This window comes from Polyodon spathula, chromosome 25 (genome assembly GCF_017654505.1).
Source record: "Polyodon spathula isolate WHYD16114869_AA chromosome 25, ASM1765450v1, whole genome shotgun sequence".
NCBI classification, from domain to species: domain Eukaryota; kingdom Metazoa; phylum Chordata; class Actinopteri; order Acipenseriformes; family Polyodontidae; genus Polyodon; species Polyodon spathula.
Window position 1 is genome coordinate 8,903,628 of NC_054558.1, and position 17,097 is coordinate 8,920,724.

General features: G+C 42.9%; 2 protein-coding genes across 3 annotated transcripts; one reads left to right on the top strand and one right to left on the bottom strand.

Moving 5' to 3' along the window:
- Positions 1-2,132: 2,132 nt before the first annotated feature.
- On the top strand, positions 2,133-6,181 carry LOC121300037 (ADP-ribose glycohydrolase OARD1-like). Of its 2 annotated transcripts, none has more exons than XM_041228388.1 (6): positions 2,133-2,415; positions 2,997-3,087; positions 3,298-3,442; positions 3,710-3,768; positions 3,982-4,094; positions 4,667-6,181. In XM_041228388.1, the coding sequence occupies exons 2-6, from the start codon at positions 3,019-3,021 to the stop codon at positions 4,767-4,769; spliced, it is 489 nt and encodes a 162-aa protein (XP_041084322.1). In that variant the 5' UTR covers positions 2,133-2,415; positions 2,997-3,018; the 3' UTR covers positions 4,770-6,181. The 2 variants fall into 2 exon arrangements, with proteins under 2 accessions (XP_041084322.1, XP_041084323.1); XM_041228389.1 differs by lacking the exon at positions 2,133-2,415 and adding an exon at positions 2,426-2,639.
- Positions 6,182-8,027: 1,846 nt separating this feature from the next.
- On the bottom strand, positions 8,028-12,558 carry LOC121300036 (C->U-editing enzyme APOBEC-2-like). Its single transcript, XM_041228385.1, has 3 exons — positions 12,130-12,558; positions 8,273-8,814; positions 8,028-8,159 (listed from the first exon to the last, which is right to left on the bottom strand). Exons 1-2 carry the CDS (start codon positions 12,390-12,392, stop codon positions 8,280-8,282), a joined length of 798 nt encoding a protein of 265 aa, XP_041084319.1. The 5' UTR covers positions 12,393-12,558; the 3' UTR covers positions 8,028-8,159; positions 8,273-8,279.
- Positions 12,559-17,097: the final 4,539 nt, after the last annotated feature.

Sequence of the window (17,097 nt, forward strand, 5' to 3'; positions counted from 1 at the left end):
GAATATTTAAAAGGCTGATTTGCTGCGTTTGTTTGGCAGACATAAAGTGGAACTAACTGCGTTGAAAAAGCAAATCTACCAGCTGTTTAAAAAACAAAAAAGCATATTATTATTGGTCCAGTAGACAACTGTTTTTTTATTAGGGTTTCAAGTTTTTAATGTTATAAAACAAACTGCAATTAACTCAGAGTTGTGTCTGACAAAGGGCTGATATCACTCAGCATATGGCTGTATGCACACTGCCATCTGCATAGCCTTTAATTGGATTGGGGCAGGTTCTAGTCTGTTTTACTGTAATTAACAGCCAAGTCTCTCCCGCACTGGGAAAGAAGATTGTGCAGTGAAACACCAGGCTGAGCCAGCCCGGAGGGATTAAGGAAGGAAGGAAGGTGACACTGGAAAGGGGCGGCAGTGATGGAATCATACCTGGAATTGAGGGCAAGATCAGGGATTACAGCTCAGATTTGATCACTTACAAGCATTTGCCCAGATTAAGTGGGTCAGCACAGTATGACATCAGAATGGTTTACTGAAATAGTGGTTATGGACAAATATGAATAGTAAAGAACAGTATATGTACAGTAAAGTTTATTATGTTTGCAGAAGAATGCACAGTGCTTTTCAAACCAGTGCCTGCACAACATTTGATACCTGTAGTTTTATACCTTTACTGTGCAATGCATTTAAATCTTATATATGGGCTTTACTTTTACTTTTTTGTCAGTGCTTTGTGTGGCTTACATGTTTGTTTGAATCCCTTTCCTCTGTTTCTGGTGCTGCCCAGGTCCCTGTGCCCACAGTCCCTCCTCTCTCTGATGCAGGCTAAGCATCAGTAAGCATCTGTACCATGTAAAAACCTTGCACTTAAGATGATTGTACTTTTATGACCATAATCCCAGCAACGTTTATTGAACTTTTATTGAACCTGTGTTGCTCCACTGAAACAAGTAGATGCACTAGTCCGTCAATCAGCCCCAGCACCTCCACTGAAAGTATTCCATCTGTCCTGCCTGCTTTTCATGCCTGTGGTGTGCACCTGTAATCCTGTGTAAATCCGCTCTGATCGCCTTTAGTCTGGATAGGATGTCAGGCCGCTAATAGGATCGCTTGCTTTGATCCCGAGCCCACAGATTGCTGCAGACACCCCAACCCCCCCCCCCCCCCCCCCCCCCCCCCCCCCCCCCCCCCCCCCCCCCTCACAGGAAGCACCTTCTCTGTGTAAAGGTGTCTGGAGCCCCGAGCTGGACAGCTTCACAGTTCCTCTCAGACTGAAACTTATTAAGGACAGGCAACACAACCAGCTGCTGAACCCCAACATAGCTTTATCAGCAGGCAAGGAGACTAAGAGCACCTGTACAGTCCAGCATGGACTAGAATGATAGACAGACTGCACGGAACACTCAGCAGGCAGCTCCACCTGTTGGGGGTTACTTGTATAACATCTGGATGGGCATTAGGCAGGACAATGGTCCGTTCCCCAAAACCAATCCTGGTTGTTACACACATAGATATAATTTACACAGGGTACAAGTCCCCCTCACTTTATCAACCACAGGAAATGTCCCTCTCACATTGCATAGTACTAAAACTGTCTCAATAACGTATTTGTAAAAACACTGGTGAGTATAACACAGTCTCCACTAGGACTCAGTGGAAACGCCAGCCAACTGAGGCAGTGTTGGCAGACAATGTATTATGGGAGAAAAAGCACAGCCCGGTGTAGGGCCAGAGAGTGGTATACGTCGTCAGAATGTGGTACGGATACCAAAACTTGACCCCTGCATCAGAAAATGGTACACTGTCAATGCTGGGATTGACTACTGTAGAAATCACTACGAACAAGATAAACTGTAGTATTTCTAGTCGTATTTCTTTACAATTTTAGATAACCCAATATGTTGCTCACCAGTTAAAGTCACATAAATGTTCTGAATTGTGAAAAAAAATGATATTAAAAAGAACTTTAAAGGCCAAACCCAGTACGCAGACGGGCGTGTCCTTGTTTTCTGAGCTGAAATCATTTGTGAATGTCTGAACAAGCGCAGTACATGGTGTACCACTTTTTAACACGCAGTGCAAAATAACAAGACACCAGCAGTAGAGAACCGTTTCTACAAGTTTATTTTTTTTCATTGCGAAATGTCTCAGTCGGGATACCATTTTTGTTAACTAATGCATAATCTGTTGACATGTAAATTGAATGCAATATTCCTCTATTGGGTACATGGTGTTACTGAATACAACTGGTTGATTTAATACAGGACGAAGCGTCCCCTTTAAGAGAGCGAATCGAAAGTGTGTGTGAGGGTTTGTTTACCGTTCACGTGATTTATACACGCGTAAGGGAGAACCTGACCGTGGAATAAAAGTACGGTATCGTGTCGATACTTTAATGCCTGAACATCGTTTAAAAAGGTAAGCAACAACACTTTGTATCACACTCAAAATGGTTACACTGCGAAAGCGCTTTGTGTCCCTGGATTCAAGTTTAAATTGGAAACATAAGGATTTGGTTTCAGACGTTATGGAGTCAAGCACACGCTGCAACATCGACTAAACTTTAATATCAGCAGAATTGCAAATAAAATATCAGCTAGTGTCTCCTGACAGGGTGCACAGTGCGCTAACGCCTCACCTGGGTACGAATAACATAACAGTTTGGTAGTGCCACCTTAAATATACCATACTATAATAATAATAATATGTTCATTTTGTAAACATCATCTACCGATATATATATATATATATATATATATATATATATATATATATATATATATATAATATGTATTTATTATTATTTATTTTTTTTAATGTAGCTTTTGTTAACACTGTCGATATTAAGTAGTGTTGCACTGTAAACGTCTGCCAGTGCAACCCAGTTTGGCTAGTTAGGTTCCGGGTAGCAGCAACGTGGCACAATGCCCGAATGATTATGTATCCTGAATTTATTAAAGCGTCTATAGTGTTTGTTTAATGACTCTTATTTGTTTAAGTAACTGAGGCAAGTAACCCAAAATGGAAAGTGCAGAAACAAAGGAGGAAGTCACGGAAACGACGTCTCCAGTGACAGAACACACTGTAACTGTAAGTAAAGATGCAGTGTAATTTAGTGTATCATTTTACATGATTGTATTGGAGGCAGGTTAGTTAATTATCCATTTATTGCTATATATTACTCATTATTTTCCACATACTGTTTTAAAAGCTGATGTCTTTAAATGTAAACAAGTAAACAGCTCCCTAAAAACACACATTTAACAACGCTGTGTTGTTTTTGTTATATTTCTTCACCAGATCCAGCATGTGAAGGGAGACCTGTTCTCCTGTCCGCAGAGCGAGTCTCTGGCTCAGTGCATCAGCGAGGACTGCCGCATGGGGGCTGGGATAGCCGTGCTCTTCAAGAGGAAATTCGGGGGCGTCCAGGAGCTGCTGGGACAGAGTAAGTGAGCTCTCGTCTCCTGATTGGAGGAGAGTGGCCAAAGAGTATGGTACTTGGATATTATACTGTGTGGGGTACAGCTATATCAGAACAAGCTGCCCTGTTTCATCCAAGTTCATGATATCGTTGTAGCTAGCACGGGGAATAGAGTAGCAGTATTCCGGGTTTACCCTGCGCCTTCGTTGTAATGCACCTGTCAATGCAAAGTCTTAGCTGAGCAATTATTTATACCAAGGTCTCAGTGTTTGTTTTATTCCTGTCCCACAGAGAAGCAGCCTGGTGAGTGCGCAGTGCTCAGAAGAGGAAAGCGCTTTGTTTACTATCTGGTAAGAGTGGACCATCGACCATCTTTTGCAGTGCTTTAATTGTGTATGTATGTATGTATGGACCCCACTGTAATATGGCATGTCTGAAAGGTTTTCAGGACTGTAAAACACAGGCAGTGTTTAAGTTGCTCGTGTATGGGCTGCACTGTACTTTAAAACACTGACGCTCTTTAATTAGCTGTTCAAAGTGGTTCTTTCTCGCTCCTGCTACAGATCACAAAGAAGAAAGCTCACCAGAAACCGACTTACGAGAGCCTGCGAAAGAGCTTGGAAGCCATGAGGGAGCACTGTGTCAGCAATGAAGTCAGAAAACTGTCAATGCCCAGGTAGGGTATGGGACGAGGACCACAAGATGTCATTCCTATATTGATAGAGTTCCAACACCTTTGTTATTTGTTACATCATAGAATGGCAACACCAGTGAGAAAGACTTCTAGGCCAAACGTTTGTCATTGAATTTGTTAAGTATTTTTAATGTATAGGAGGCTGTGTGGTCCAGTGGTTAAAGGTGCTTGTAACCTGGAGGTCCCGCTTCAAATCCTGGCTCACTCACTGACTCACTGTGTGACCCTGAGCAAGTCACTTAACCTCCCTGTGCTCCGTGTTTTGGGTGAGACGTTGTAAGTGACTCTGCAGCTGATGTGTAGTTCACACATCCTAGTCTCTGTGAGTCACCTTGGATAAAGGCTTCTAAATAAACAAATGATAATAGTATAACCTCAAATCATAAATTCATCAGTATTAATAAAATAACACCTTTACAGACCTTTTTTTTACCTTTTAGGGTTTTGCTTTAGTGGCAATAATCATTACCTCCACCAATCAGTGGTGAGCGAGTTCCCTGGTGCGAATGCTGCATGTTAAATGCTGAACACGTGCCTGTTTTGTTCTCTCTCAGGATTGGCTGCGGACTGGATTGTCTGGATTGGAAAAAGGTGGCAGTGATGATAGAAGAGGTGTTCCAAAATACTGACATCCAGATCACCGTGTACTCACTCTGAGAGGCAGCATGGGCTGAGCTGGGACTGGGACCTCTTGTGGCTGCTTGCCCTGGCATTGAATGTGCCACCCTGGCTGCCATTGCTGTCTAATCAACTTCCCTCAGACTGCAGATTCAGCTTCTGGTTGGTTGGCATTGGCAGCCCTGGTTTATAAATCAATGCACCTTACACTAATTCTAGCAAAAGTGGGACAGTGTTGGGTTACTGTAGCAAGATAAGAGTCTGATGTGAAATATAATTCCTTTTTTTTCCCCTTTTAAAGATGAGAAAATATTGTTATGAGTTCTTTAAACAACAGACAGTATAAAACAAAACATTTTGATGTATGTTTAAATCTCAGGTAATTTTTTTTTGTTTTATTCATCATTATGTGAGGTTGTCATGAACATGTTTGTGTTTTATGAAAGTCTAGTGTTGTTTTTTGTATATTGTAAAGCTACAGCACTTCGATGGCTCTCCGGGATCATTGCAATGAAGGAGTTCAGTGCTTATTTATGTTGTCGTTCTTGTTAATGAAGCATCAGTGATATTGTTAGTTATGATGCAGATGGCTATGGTGTCATGTCTGTATTGCAGGGATGAGAGTTCATCACAGTACAGAGGATATGTGCCTGCATGTCTGAACTGATAGCCATCATGCAGCTACAGTACTGCCATTCTGGGATTGCACAGTGGGCTATCTTATCTGATTATCATCACTATAGACCAAAGCGGGTTTACTGTTAAATAGAAGAGATGGAAAAAATATAAATATAAGGGAAAGGGTCATTTAAGCTGTTTATTCTAAGATCTGTGATGCAGTGCTAAGCCACTGGGTGGCACTATATGCTGTTAAATAAATCCATTTAAACAGACCATTGTTACAGAAGCTGGATACCAGTCAGATCTGTGTGTTAACTGAAAGTCATATTAAGAGCTGGAGTGAAAACACTCAGTAATGAAAGGGATGGGTTTTAGAAAGTAATATTCAGCTTCATTGATCAGCAAGACTGTTTGATTGGGACCCCTGTTACAGCTGATTGATCCCAGCACTAGGGGGTAAACGCTGAGTGCTCACTCCCTTATTCTGAGGGAGAGGTTAGCAGTGATTATGCAGGGTGAGTGACAGACACACCAGGAGAGCAAGTGGCCTGGCTGCTGTTACTGACCGTCACACTAAAAATAAGCTGCCCAGCCTTCCAAAGAAAGCTCAGGACCCTAATTCCTTCTATCAGAAAAGAGCAGGTATTTAAATCCTATGCTTGTGTCTAGCAAGGGTAGCATTGGTGTCCAGGTCACTCAAATGGCCACGTGAACCAGCTCTAGCCCTGTCTTAACTCTCTGCTCATCATGACAGCCACTTGTTTGCAACACGTTAATTGTTCCAACTGTTCCAAGTCTCCCCCCCCCCCCCCCCCCCCCCCCCCCCCCCCCCCCCCCCCCCTCCCCCCCCCCCCCCCAGATCTAGGTCTTTGCATATCTTTATACCACCACCAGTACAGGGTGGGTCATGTCTGTTTGGAAACATTTATTTTAATGAAATAATAAAAGGCTAAAGAATATATAAACATTTAGAAAATTCTCTTTCACATAATGGCAAATGAGGCAAATGTACACAATGGGATGCGTGTGTTTGTAGAGGACTGTACAGAAGTGTACACGTTTCTCTTTAATGTCGATGTGCAAAGAGTTCTGAGTTCTTTACCTAAACCAGTCCTGTTTTCATTGCAATGATGATATGCATAGAGGAAGCAATAACTGCTGGACTTTAACCCATTAAGGTACAAGGGACATACGTGTACCACAAAAAAAAAAAAAAAAAAAGTCTTGTTCTTCATCCATGACTTCAATATTCCCAATCACAATTCTTAGGTAAGCCTACGAGAAGCTGTGTCAAGTAGGGTTATCTTTAGATCAGATCAATAACCCAGGAGGTTCATTCAATAGCTTCTCCATATGCTTTGTGAACAAGGTCCTAGAAGCAGCCTCAGCAGTTTCATGTCTTCTTTACAGCAATGTCATTTCTGATATTGACCAATACACAACTAGTTTTAGCTACAAGTTTTACATCGGCTAGATTTTTAGGATTGAGACCTAATTTAAAAAAAAAAAAAAAAAAAAAAATTAGATATATAGAACATAATTTTAGCTTTGTAAATCAAAGAAACTAAATGATATTGCAGCTGTCTACCTGTACAAATTACAGGATGTTAAATGTAAGTATTGTTACATTTTGAAATGTGTCAACAAATGTCAGTTTTCTTCCAGAGTTAAGTCTCTTCTCTCTCTCTCTCTCTCTCTCTCTCTCTCTCTCTCTCTCTCTCTCTCTCTCTCTCTCTCTCTCTCTCTCTCTCTCTCTCTCTCTCTCTCTCTCTCTCTCTCTCTCTCTCTCTCTCTCTCTCTCTCTCTCTCTCTCTCTCTCTCTCTCTCTCTCTCTATCTATATATATATATATATAATAAAAAACTACAAAGCGGTATGTAATTCAATGTGTTAATGTAACATTATTCAGCAGGTTTCATTTGACTTTATGAAGCAAATTGAGTTAATTGTATAGGATGATGCAAAGCTTTTGGCCATAGCTGTACACTGTACCACAATCATGTACAGGTTTATCAGAAGGTATGATTCTTTGGCCTCATGTCCTGTTCTCTTCATAGTTAATCTGCCTGTGCGCTCAGCTTCACAAGTAATGAGATTTTGTTTCCCCATTAGTGTGTTTACATTTCCACAAAGGGACCCTAACACTATAAGCCTGCTGTTTACTTTATTCTGGAAGCCGAAGCGTTCGACTCCTGTCTCCCCTGCAGCAGTGGGAGGTTATACATGTCATCCTCTGTTCTGTTAGAGTTCAGGAAACAAAGACAAAAAAAAGAGGATAGCATTGATTATGCTGATGACATGTACAGAAAATACATACAAATATCGGTCATGTTAGTTTACACACTGGGTGCATCTGAATACTAGAAGGAAAATCTGCACTTAGTTGCACGTCATTCTTCAAAAGGGAATAAGAACATGAGTACATTGTTGGCCAAGCTCGTGGATGAGCCAGTGGAGGTCTGAACAGAAGTCCACAGTTGTAGGACGCTGTGTAACGGGTGTCACTGTTGAGCAATGCTCTCTTTTGGAGAGGGGGATTGGGCGCGTCAAAGGGGAACGTCAAACACAGCGAAGCACACTGATGGATCTACTCTGATACGATATGTACTGTGTAAAAGGACCACAGTACCTACAGGAGTCACGTTTTAACCCAGCCCCACAACAGAAAAGCGTTACTGTGATTATTAGAACAAGTGTATTTGCAGAAGGAAAGCAGGTGCCTGAAGGTGAATTTTGTGAGTGAAAGAGAAGAGGTGAGATGTCAGGCAGCCCAGACTCCTGTTACGAGGACAGTCAGCATTCCAGTACCTACAGGAAACAGGTAAAAGACAAGCAGGTTACAGATGAGAAAGTGTTCTTTGAAGCTCTTGTACTCCAGGGACCCTGTGAAGGATCTGAGCCAGTGCATTGCTAATACTCACTCTGCTGTCACTGCAGTATCTCAGACAGCTTTTCTTCGTAGTACTCGTAGTTCTCCTGCGCGTCCACCCAGGGAGTGAACGTCTGTCCCTCGGGCTCCACGTAGGTATCCCAGATGTAGACGAAGTCAGCCGGCTTCATGATCTTCAGCTTGCAGCCGGCAGTTCTCAGCTGCCTCAGGCCTTCTTGGATCTCCGGCTCCTCCCACATAAAGAGGCGCGCCACCAGGATGGTGAGCCGCAGGCCCTTGCGGCTGCGCAGCACCTCCGCGATCTTGGCAGCGCAGGCCATGCAGGGGCTGGAGGACACGTACCAGGTGACATGGTAGCTCAGCTCAGGGTTGCACTCAGGCAGGAGGAGGGTGAAGAAGGCCTCCTCCGCGTGCGGCGCAGTGATGTGCTCGTCCTCCAGGTAACCCCGCAAGGTCTCCACGTCTCCGCCACCCTGGATATCCACCGAGTAGCACAGGAACGTTTTGTTGCGGCCGGAGGAGTACTCCACGTTTCTGAACTGGAATTTGAAAAAAAAGGACGAGATGCGATCCCTAAAATAAAAAAAGTATTAGGTATCAGGAAAACATAAAAATATAATACAGTGTATACAATACGGGGGGGCGGGGCAAAGCTGGCCCTTCCCCTGGTCTTCATTCCAACACTGTTCTGAAATTGTTTACTTGAACCAACGAAACCATCCAGACCCTGAAGTGGTTCATTATACAGTTGTACTTGAAGTGGAATGGACCTCCAGGACTGTGATTGCCCTAAGCGATACTCCAAATCTACCGAATGATGTTCAAAACTTGAATACTGTGGAGGAGTTTTATTATTTTTGTATTCAGTGCTAAATACTTCTGCCGCTTGGAGGACAACTTTTATTTAGCAAAATCTAATAAATGGGAATTCCTCTGCTGCTCCTCCTTCATTCCCTGTGCCAATGTCAGAATACCAACCATGGTAACTCCAGTCTAGATTTGACACACTGTGCTTGATATTCCAACCATTTACATTGCGCTCTCTGACTTAAGCATGTCCAGACAGCATCACATTGTCTGTGCATTCCCTTGGGGCTGTCCTCACTTGGACTCTCCTGTCCAGGCTCCTCTGCTGAACCCCAGTGCTGCACTGTGCTCCCAGGGGAATGCAGCCACCTGCTTTATTCCTACATTCCTCGCGATTAAAAAAAACTGCTAGTGGATAGATCATGGGGCTGCGACAATTAAAGACCAGCACACGCATGTAAAAGTATAGCCAAGCTGAGGCACAGTAGGGTCATTCTACAATTCATTGTCATTTTCTCTGGATTGATGTATCGTTCCGAGAAAAAGTGCTGAGATCTTGAGCAGGTGCATTAACATACGAGACAGTTCTCCAATCTGCAATGGTTAGGGCCAGGTAGAAGCCCTCCCCATGCAATGGCTGGGTTCTTGCAGTGTCTAAAGCTCCACCTATTTCTGGTCGCTGTGTGGAATCTCCTTTGCAAGGGCAGTCTGTGTGCAGAGAGCAGGACTTTGCAGAGATTCTATTATTAGAGAATGGCTACATGAAAGGGATGTTCCAGAAGGAGTCATTAAAATAGACTAAGGGATCTAATTTAACCTCAGAAACATCCCCATCGGAATGTAGTGGAGGGGGCTGAACATACTTGTGGAATGCTTACCTTTTACATGTATTTAGAGAACCTCTTATCCATTGGTGATAAAACTTGTTTTTACAGCTTTCAGAATGGGGTGATATAGAGAGGAATCTGGCTGTAGGGGATCTATTTAGTTCATAGGGGATCTTAGTTCATAACTGGCACCAACTGTGTATTTAAAGTTGTGGTGGGGGGCTTGTGTTACTGACATACTTATCAGGGTTGAAATAAAGGTCCATCACTGCAATACAATCCACCAGTGATGTGAACACGGGAACTGTTTTGCGCCAGACTAGCAACCGCATGTTCAGTAAACAACAAGCAAGCAACGAGAGGGTAACCACTTTATAAGAGATCTGTACTTCATGAACACAAACCTGCATCTGATCAACTCTACAGCCCAAAAGTAAATGACAGCAGCTCATCAGCTTTAAAAACTTGGCTGATCATAATCTAAACAAGACCTGGAGCCGTCACGCTTGCCCACGTTAGACTATGCAGACTATGGGCAGGCAAGGCCAGCGTTCACTGCGATGGATGCATCCAATTCCAGCTGTTAAAAAGGACTCTGCAACAACAGATTTCCACAGCTACATTAAAAACAAACGATTGAGCTCGGTTCGGAATTACTGTTAATATTTCTGAGAAACGTGCTCAGGAATTGCATACGCCTGTTTAAAAACATTAAACTGCTAGACCAGTGGGCTATTCTAGTAAGGGACAGCTATTTAAAAACATAAAAGGGTGGGACAACCCACTTACAGTGACGCTTGAAGTATTGAGCTTTGTCAGCATAAAATGCCCCAGTTCCTGTCATTCTTTCTGCTATGAGTAATATGATTGTTCCAATAGCTACACATGCATAATCTGTTTGACCCGGACTTCCTCTCCTGTCCAGAACAGTGTTAATGCCATTGGGATCCCATGATGATACCAGTGCGTAACGCAGACCCTAGCCACAGGCAAGCTGACCACAGCATTACCAGCAAATCTGACACAAGAGTATTACTAAGTGGTCATGATACAGAAATACACTGGAGTGGATCTGATACCATGGTGCTGCTGAAGATCAATAGATAACCAGTCTAATGGGTGCATACCATTCTAATGTCATAATACGAGGTTGCCTTGCAACCTACATTTCTCCTTTGTACAAAACCACTGCATTATTAGTATTATCAATGTCACTTCATAGATAATATACATGATCAGCTCCCTTACAGTCCTTCTAAAGAACTTTTTTTACATGTGTTAAAAATCCTGGGGTGCCGTTTCTGCTACCATGTAAGGAAGAACAATGATAAGGAGAGTGCCATCATAATAAGAACCCAAAATAGTCTACCCCATCTTGATAAGACCAATGTGGATTGAGCAGGAATGCTTCAGGCTATGCTGTCTTGATCCTTGATTAATGTCACAGTCGACAATTGCTGGGGGACGGGGAGGCGTGGTTTGTATAAATGCTGGTTCTACTGTCTATGGTTCTACTGACTAAACACAGTCACACCCACTGGCCTGCGAAACCTTCCATTCCAGCAAAGAACACTTCCATAAAAGCTTTGGGAATGACGTGTCTGAAATACGCGTCGGCTAATGTAAACAAGACTGGCTCCCAATCCTTAAAAACTGGCTTTGCCTTCCCGTGGGGAGAGCAGGAGGTATCCCAGATGGCCTTTATTTTATTTTTGACAGGAGAAAGAAAGGTTTGTTAAGATTTTTTTTTTTTTTAATCTGTGAAGTAAATATCCCAAAAATCTCCTAAAGTAACACACAAGAAATACTCCTTTAGGATTCTCTGGAATTCACAACAGAATAGAATGCCTGAATCCCTGGAGAGAGTGAATAAAAAATGAAATCGGAACAGCCTGCCACACAAAGCTTTCATGAAGCTTGCAAATATAAAACGTTTCATTTAGCAACTGCGAGATTGACAACAACAATTCCCCAGTATATTTACTGTCAGAACAGCCCATTCATTTGGCAAGTGGGTGATAGTCTAGTGATAGTTACAGAGTAAGCAACACACACACACACCTGAACTATGAACTTTGAGTCCAAAGACAATGGAAGAGTGACATCGTAATTCAAAAGTTGACCACAAATGCACTCAGATATATAATCTGTACCTCTGTCCTCAGCAAGCAACGAAAAAACTGAAATGAACCCGACTGTAGGCCCATGTCTTAGCAAGTATGCCACTGGCTCAGTTAAAGACCCCTCTCCTTACCCTGTAATGACTTGGAAGGGAGGCAGCTCCATTAATTCCACTTTGTCTTCAGGGTTCCCCGAGTCCTCAGGACCCTTGGAGTTCTCCTCTGGTTTGGCATTCTCCTCTGGCTTGGTATTTTTGTCTGGCTTTGAGCTCTCCTTTGGTTTGGCCTTCTCCTGTGCCTTTGAGCTCTCCTTTGGTTTGGCCTTCTCCTGTGCCTTTGAGCCCTCCTTTTTCTTGGTGGTCTCCTTTCTCTTGATGTTTCCCTGTTTGTCAGCCATTGTGGAGGAGACTAGAAGTGTTTCAGGGTTTGTGGGGGAAAGAAGACTGATAGAGGAAGAAAGACAGGAGTGAAAGAGAGAAAGAAAGAGATAGAGAGTGAGAGAGAACTAGAGAAGGAGGCTGGGCGGATCAGGGCAGCTGCTGTCCCATATCTCTGCAATGCTAAATATAGTAGTGGGGGGAGCTGGCCAGTTGATACCAGGACCTGAGTCAATGTTCAGGAGCAAGGCTGTTGTGGGGGATGCAGTGATTAGCTGGCAATCTCAGATTGAATCAGATGGGTATCTATGGCTACCAGCAGGTCAGGGATTCAACAAACACTATTAAGACTGGGAATTGTATCACTCAGATTGTACCTCTATCATGGTGCTTTACTTTAAACCTAATCTGAAACAACAAAACATTTATACCTGTGTAATTTTAAATTTTGTTAAAAATGTATTTTACAACATAAGTCACTCCACTGAAACATTATAATTTCAAACTGACATCTCTCAAACAGAAATTTAAGCGAAAAGAAAAACATGACAGCAACAAAAGCACAATAATAATTTTTTTTAAACCACTGGATGATATTGTACAGGTCAGACCTGGCTTCGGTATGTCTTGGATCTCCTAACCAGCACAGGGATTGCTGGAATCTGAACCCTGGGGATCAGCCAGCTTCTTTAAGAGAAGCACGAAGGCCAGTCACAGAGGGCACATGAAAATGACCTGACTGATTTTTCTTGAAGACCCTGAGGCCCAATCCAGCTGAGCACCAGTGATCTGAGGATATTGGACTCCTAGAACGTATGAGTGCTGCACTATGACATCAGCAAACAGCTGTCAGCTAGGCAGTGATTGAAGTAGAGCAGTAGTGAACACCTTCGTCTGGAACTGGAATAGCATCAAAACAAGCCATTTGGAGCTTGCACAACACTTCAGAGCTTTTGGCTCTGTCCATAAAAAAAAAAAAAAAAAGACCTCAGATAGAGCTCACATTTCAAATTGAAACCTGAACCTCTAGGAACTGTACACTTTCCTATCTGCATCCAGGAAGATTGAAATGCATTTAACCCTTTCAGTCCTGAATTATTTTTGTCGAGCTAAAGAATGCTGAATTAAGTTGTATAATTCAAGCAGGCACTCCTTTTCTTGAGAGTGTATGACAACAGGACAAAAAAAAAATCAAATATATTTTGGTAAATGGGACTAAAGTCCTGTCAGTATTTTAAGAACTCTAAACAGTGCTAAGATAAGGCCGGACAGACCCTGAGGTCCCACAAGTGGAATTATAGGGTTAAACGTGTCTGGGTCCATCTGAAATCTGAGAGGGCGCCCAATGTCTCCAAACCCTGTCCCCTTGGTTACTGCAGAAACACTGTGTGCCAGTGACCCGGGTTATTCACTCGCTTGTCTAGTAAGTGAGCTGCAGATTGTGCTTTGTCAGGGTTAATGTCAGCGTGCCAGTCTCCCAAGCCTCAATCTTGCCTGCGTATCTAGACTCACAGGGAAATTAATCAATTTACTCCACTCAACTATCAATCTGCCCTGGTACCTATAGGGGGTGGGTGCAGGACAGTCCACCCTCTGGAGAAAAATTGGACATTGCAGCTTATAGATTTGGGCAGTGTTGGAAGGAAGTTGCATTGCAGTCCAGTTCTGTTTTCTTAAGAGCTAAATTATACCCAGTTCAATTCACACTGCCTTGATAACACGGAATCAACATGAATGTAAGTCGCTGTTCACAATGTGTTGATTGTGCAATATGTCGCTATTGTAACAGGATACGAGACATGCAGGAGTGTGTTACCTGGACATTGTGTCTAATTAAGCTCACAGTAAAACCTGGACTGGCTGAAGCGTCTGCGCAATGGGATCACAGTTACCTCCACTCCCCCCCCCCAAGGTTAGGATTCATGTATTAAAATCAATAACCTTAAACAAGTGTACTTCCTTGCTTTTCTAAGACGGCGCGTTTGTCAGTGTAGTCTGTGGCATGTAGAAGACCGGCAAGCTGATTACACGCTGCTAAAATAACACATTCTCAATTCTCTGAGCTCCAAAGATCACAGTTCACCCAGAGATCACCTTGCATTGCACAGTAATGAAATATCATTAATTAATGAGCCGCCTAACAGATAACAGCTTTTTAAAACGTGTGACAATTTGTGGTGTCCGGGGTACTTGGAGGTATCAGACAGAGTTCTGGGCTCCCAGCTCACTTTGTCCTGGAAGGACCCCAGGGTCAGGGAGGACCGGCAGGCTGCACAGGACCGGATAAACGTGGAGCTCATGAAGCCACAGTCTCCACGGAAGCGAGCTCCACAGCTAGAAGTTTATCAAGCAGATGAGGGGTGATTGAATGAGTGAGGGCTGAAGGCTTTCTATAGATAACTACAGAGGTCAGAGCGACCAAGGCTCCGACTCTCTCTCACCAGCCCATTTGCAGAAATGCTAAAAGGTTAAAACGATATCTCTTGGCGCACAAACACACGTTATACCGTTAGCATGCGGCCAAGGTATCGCCACTGGCTGGGCAGCTAGATATTACCCTGTCGGGCACACACAAAACACATTATTTAAAACCAACTCATTTATTGCATTTAAATTGTCTGTTTCGTTTCCATGTTATGGAACAGGCATACAGCACAGACCTCGTATGATCTGTCTTTTATCCTTTACTGACTAAAATACATGATGTATTCCACACAGTATGTGCTGCCGCTTTTACATTTACATAATATTGACATGTTTATTTAACTGGTGCCTACATGGAGTACAATATGACCAGTAGGTGCAATTATACCTCCACACAGGTTGGTGGCAGCAGCTATTTTAACATGACCCCCCCCCCCTCCCTTTAGATTCCACCTCTATTCATATTCTACTATTCAAGAAAAAAAAACAATCAAATTAATCTCTTATAAATTCTGATTTAATACAGCTTATAAACAAAAATGTCACATTTCTATATCAAAAAAACGCACTTGGCTCAGATTACTGCATGGATGGATGCCTCTCTCTCTGTAACCCTTACACCTATTCGATCTAAGTACTGCAGAGCACACATATAGAGCTGTAAATGTCTCACACAGTTCCCCCGCTGAGGGATTCTGTCAGAGAGGGATCCCCAGTTACGTATGTAGAAAGGGTACATCTGTTCAGGTTTATTTTAATGATCTAAAAACAGCAGTAGATGTAAATACTGCCACCCTGCAATTTATCACCCTGCTCTATGGTAGATTCTTTTCAATATGTGTATATGCAGTACTGTGCAAAAGTTTTCGAAAGTTTTCGAAAAAATGCTGTAAAGAATGCTTTCAAAAATAAACATGTTAATAGTTTATATTTATCAATTAGCAAAATGCAAAGTGAGTGAACAGAAGAAAAATCTAAATCAAATCCATATTTGGTGTGACCACCCTTTGCCTTCAAAACAGCATTAATTCCTCTAGGTACACTTGCACAAAGTCAGGGATTTTGTATGCATATAGTCAGGTGTATGATTAAACAATTATAGCAAACAGGTGCTAATGATCATCAATTCAATATGTAGGTTGAAACACAATCATTAACTGAAACAGAAACAGCTGTGTAGGAGGAATAAAACTGGGTGAGGAACAGCCAAACTCAGCTAACAAGGTGAGGTTGCTGAAGACAGTTTACTGTCAAAAGTCATACACCATGGCAAGACTGAGCACAGCAACAAGACACAAGGTAGTTATACTGCATCAGCAAGGTCTCTCCCAGGCAGAAATTTCAAGGCAGACAGGGGTTTCCAGATGTGCTGTCCAAGCTCTTTTGAAGAAGCATAAAGAAACAGGCAACGTTGAGGACCGTAGACGCAGTGGTCGGCCAAGGAAACTTACTGCAGCAAATGAAAGACACATCATGCTTACTTCCCTTCGCAATCGGAAGATGTCCAGCAATGCCATCAGCTCAGAATTGGCAGAAAACAGTGGGACTCTGGTACACCCATCTACTGTCCGGAGAAGTCTGGTCAGAAGTGGCCTTCATGGAAGACTTGTGGCCAAAAAGCCATACCTCCGACGTGGAAACAAGGCCAAGCGACTCAACTATGCACGAAAACACAGGAACTGGGATGCAGAAAAATGGCAGCAGGTGCTCTGGACTGATGAGTCAAAATTTGAAATATTTGGCTGTAGCAGAAGGCAGTTTGTTCGCCGAAGGGCTGGAGAGCGGTACACGAATGAGTGTCTGCAGGCAATAGTGAAGCATGGTGGAGGTTCCTTGCAAGTTTGGGGCTGCATTTCTGCAAATGGAGTTGGGGATTTGGTCAGAATTAATGGTCTCCTCACTGCTGAGAAGTACAGGCAGATGCTTATCCATCATGCAATACCATCAGTGAGACATCTGATTGGCCCCAAATTTATTCTACAGCATGACAACGACCCCAAACATACAGCGAAAGTCATTAAGAACTATCTTCAGCGTAAAGAAGAACAAGGAGTCCTGGAAGTGATGGTATGGCCCCCACAGAGCCCTGATCTCAACATCATCTAGTCTGTCTGGGATTACATGGAGAGAGAGAAGCAACAGAGACTGCCTAAATCCACAGAAGAACTGTGGTTAGTTCTCCAAGATGTTTGGGCCAACCTACCTGCCGAGTTCCTTCAAAAACTGTGTGCAAGTGTACCTAGAAGAATTGATGCTGTTTTGAAGGCAAAGGGTGGTCAGATTTTTCTTCTGTTCACTCAC

Coding starts and splice junctions, on each gene's coding strand:
- LOC121300037 (XM_041228388.1), top strand. CDS start 3,019: ATGGAAAGTGCAGAAACAAAGGAGGAAGTCACGGAAACGACGTCTCCA. Junction 3,088..3,297: donor TGACAGAACACACTGTAACT/GTAAGTAAAGAT, acceptor TTTCTTCACCAG/ATCCAGCATGTGAAGGGAGA. Junction 3,443..3,709: donor CCAGGAGCTGCTGGGACAGA/GTAAGTGAGCTC, acceptor CCTGTCCCACAG/AGAAGCAGCCTGGTGAGTGC.
- LOC121300036 (XM_041228385.1), bottom strand. CDS start 12,392: ATGGCTGACAAACAGGGAAACATCAAGAGAAAGGAGACCACCAAGAAA. Junction 8,815..12,129: donor CCCTTCCAAGTCATTACAGG/GTAAGGAGAGGG, acceptor TTTTTATTTTAG/GGATCGCATCTCGTCCTTTT.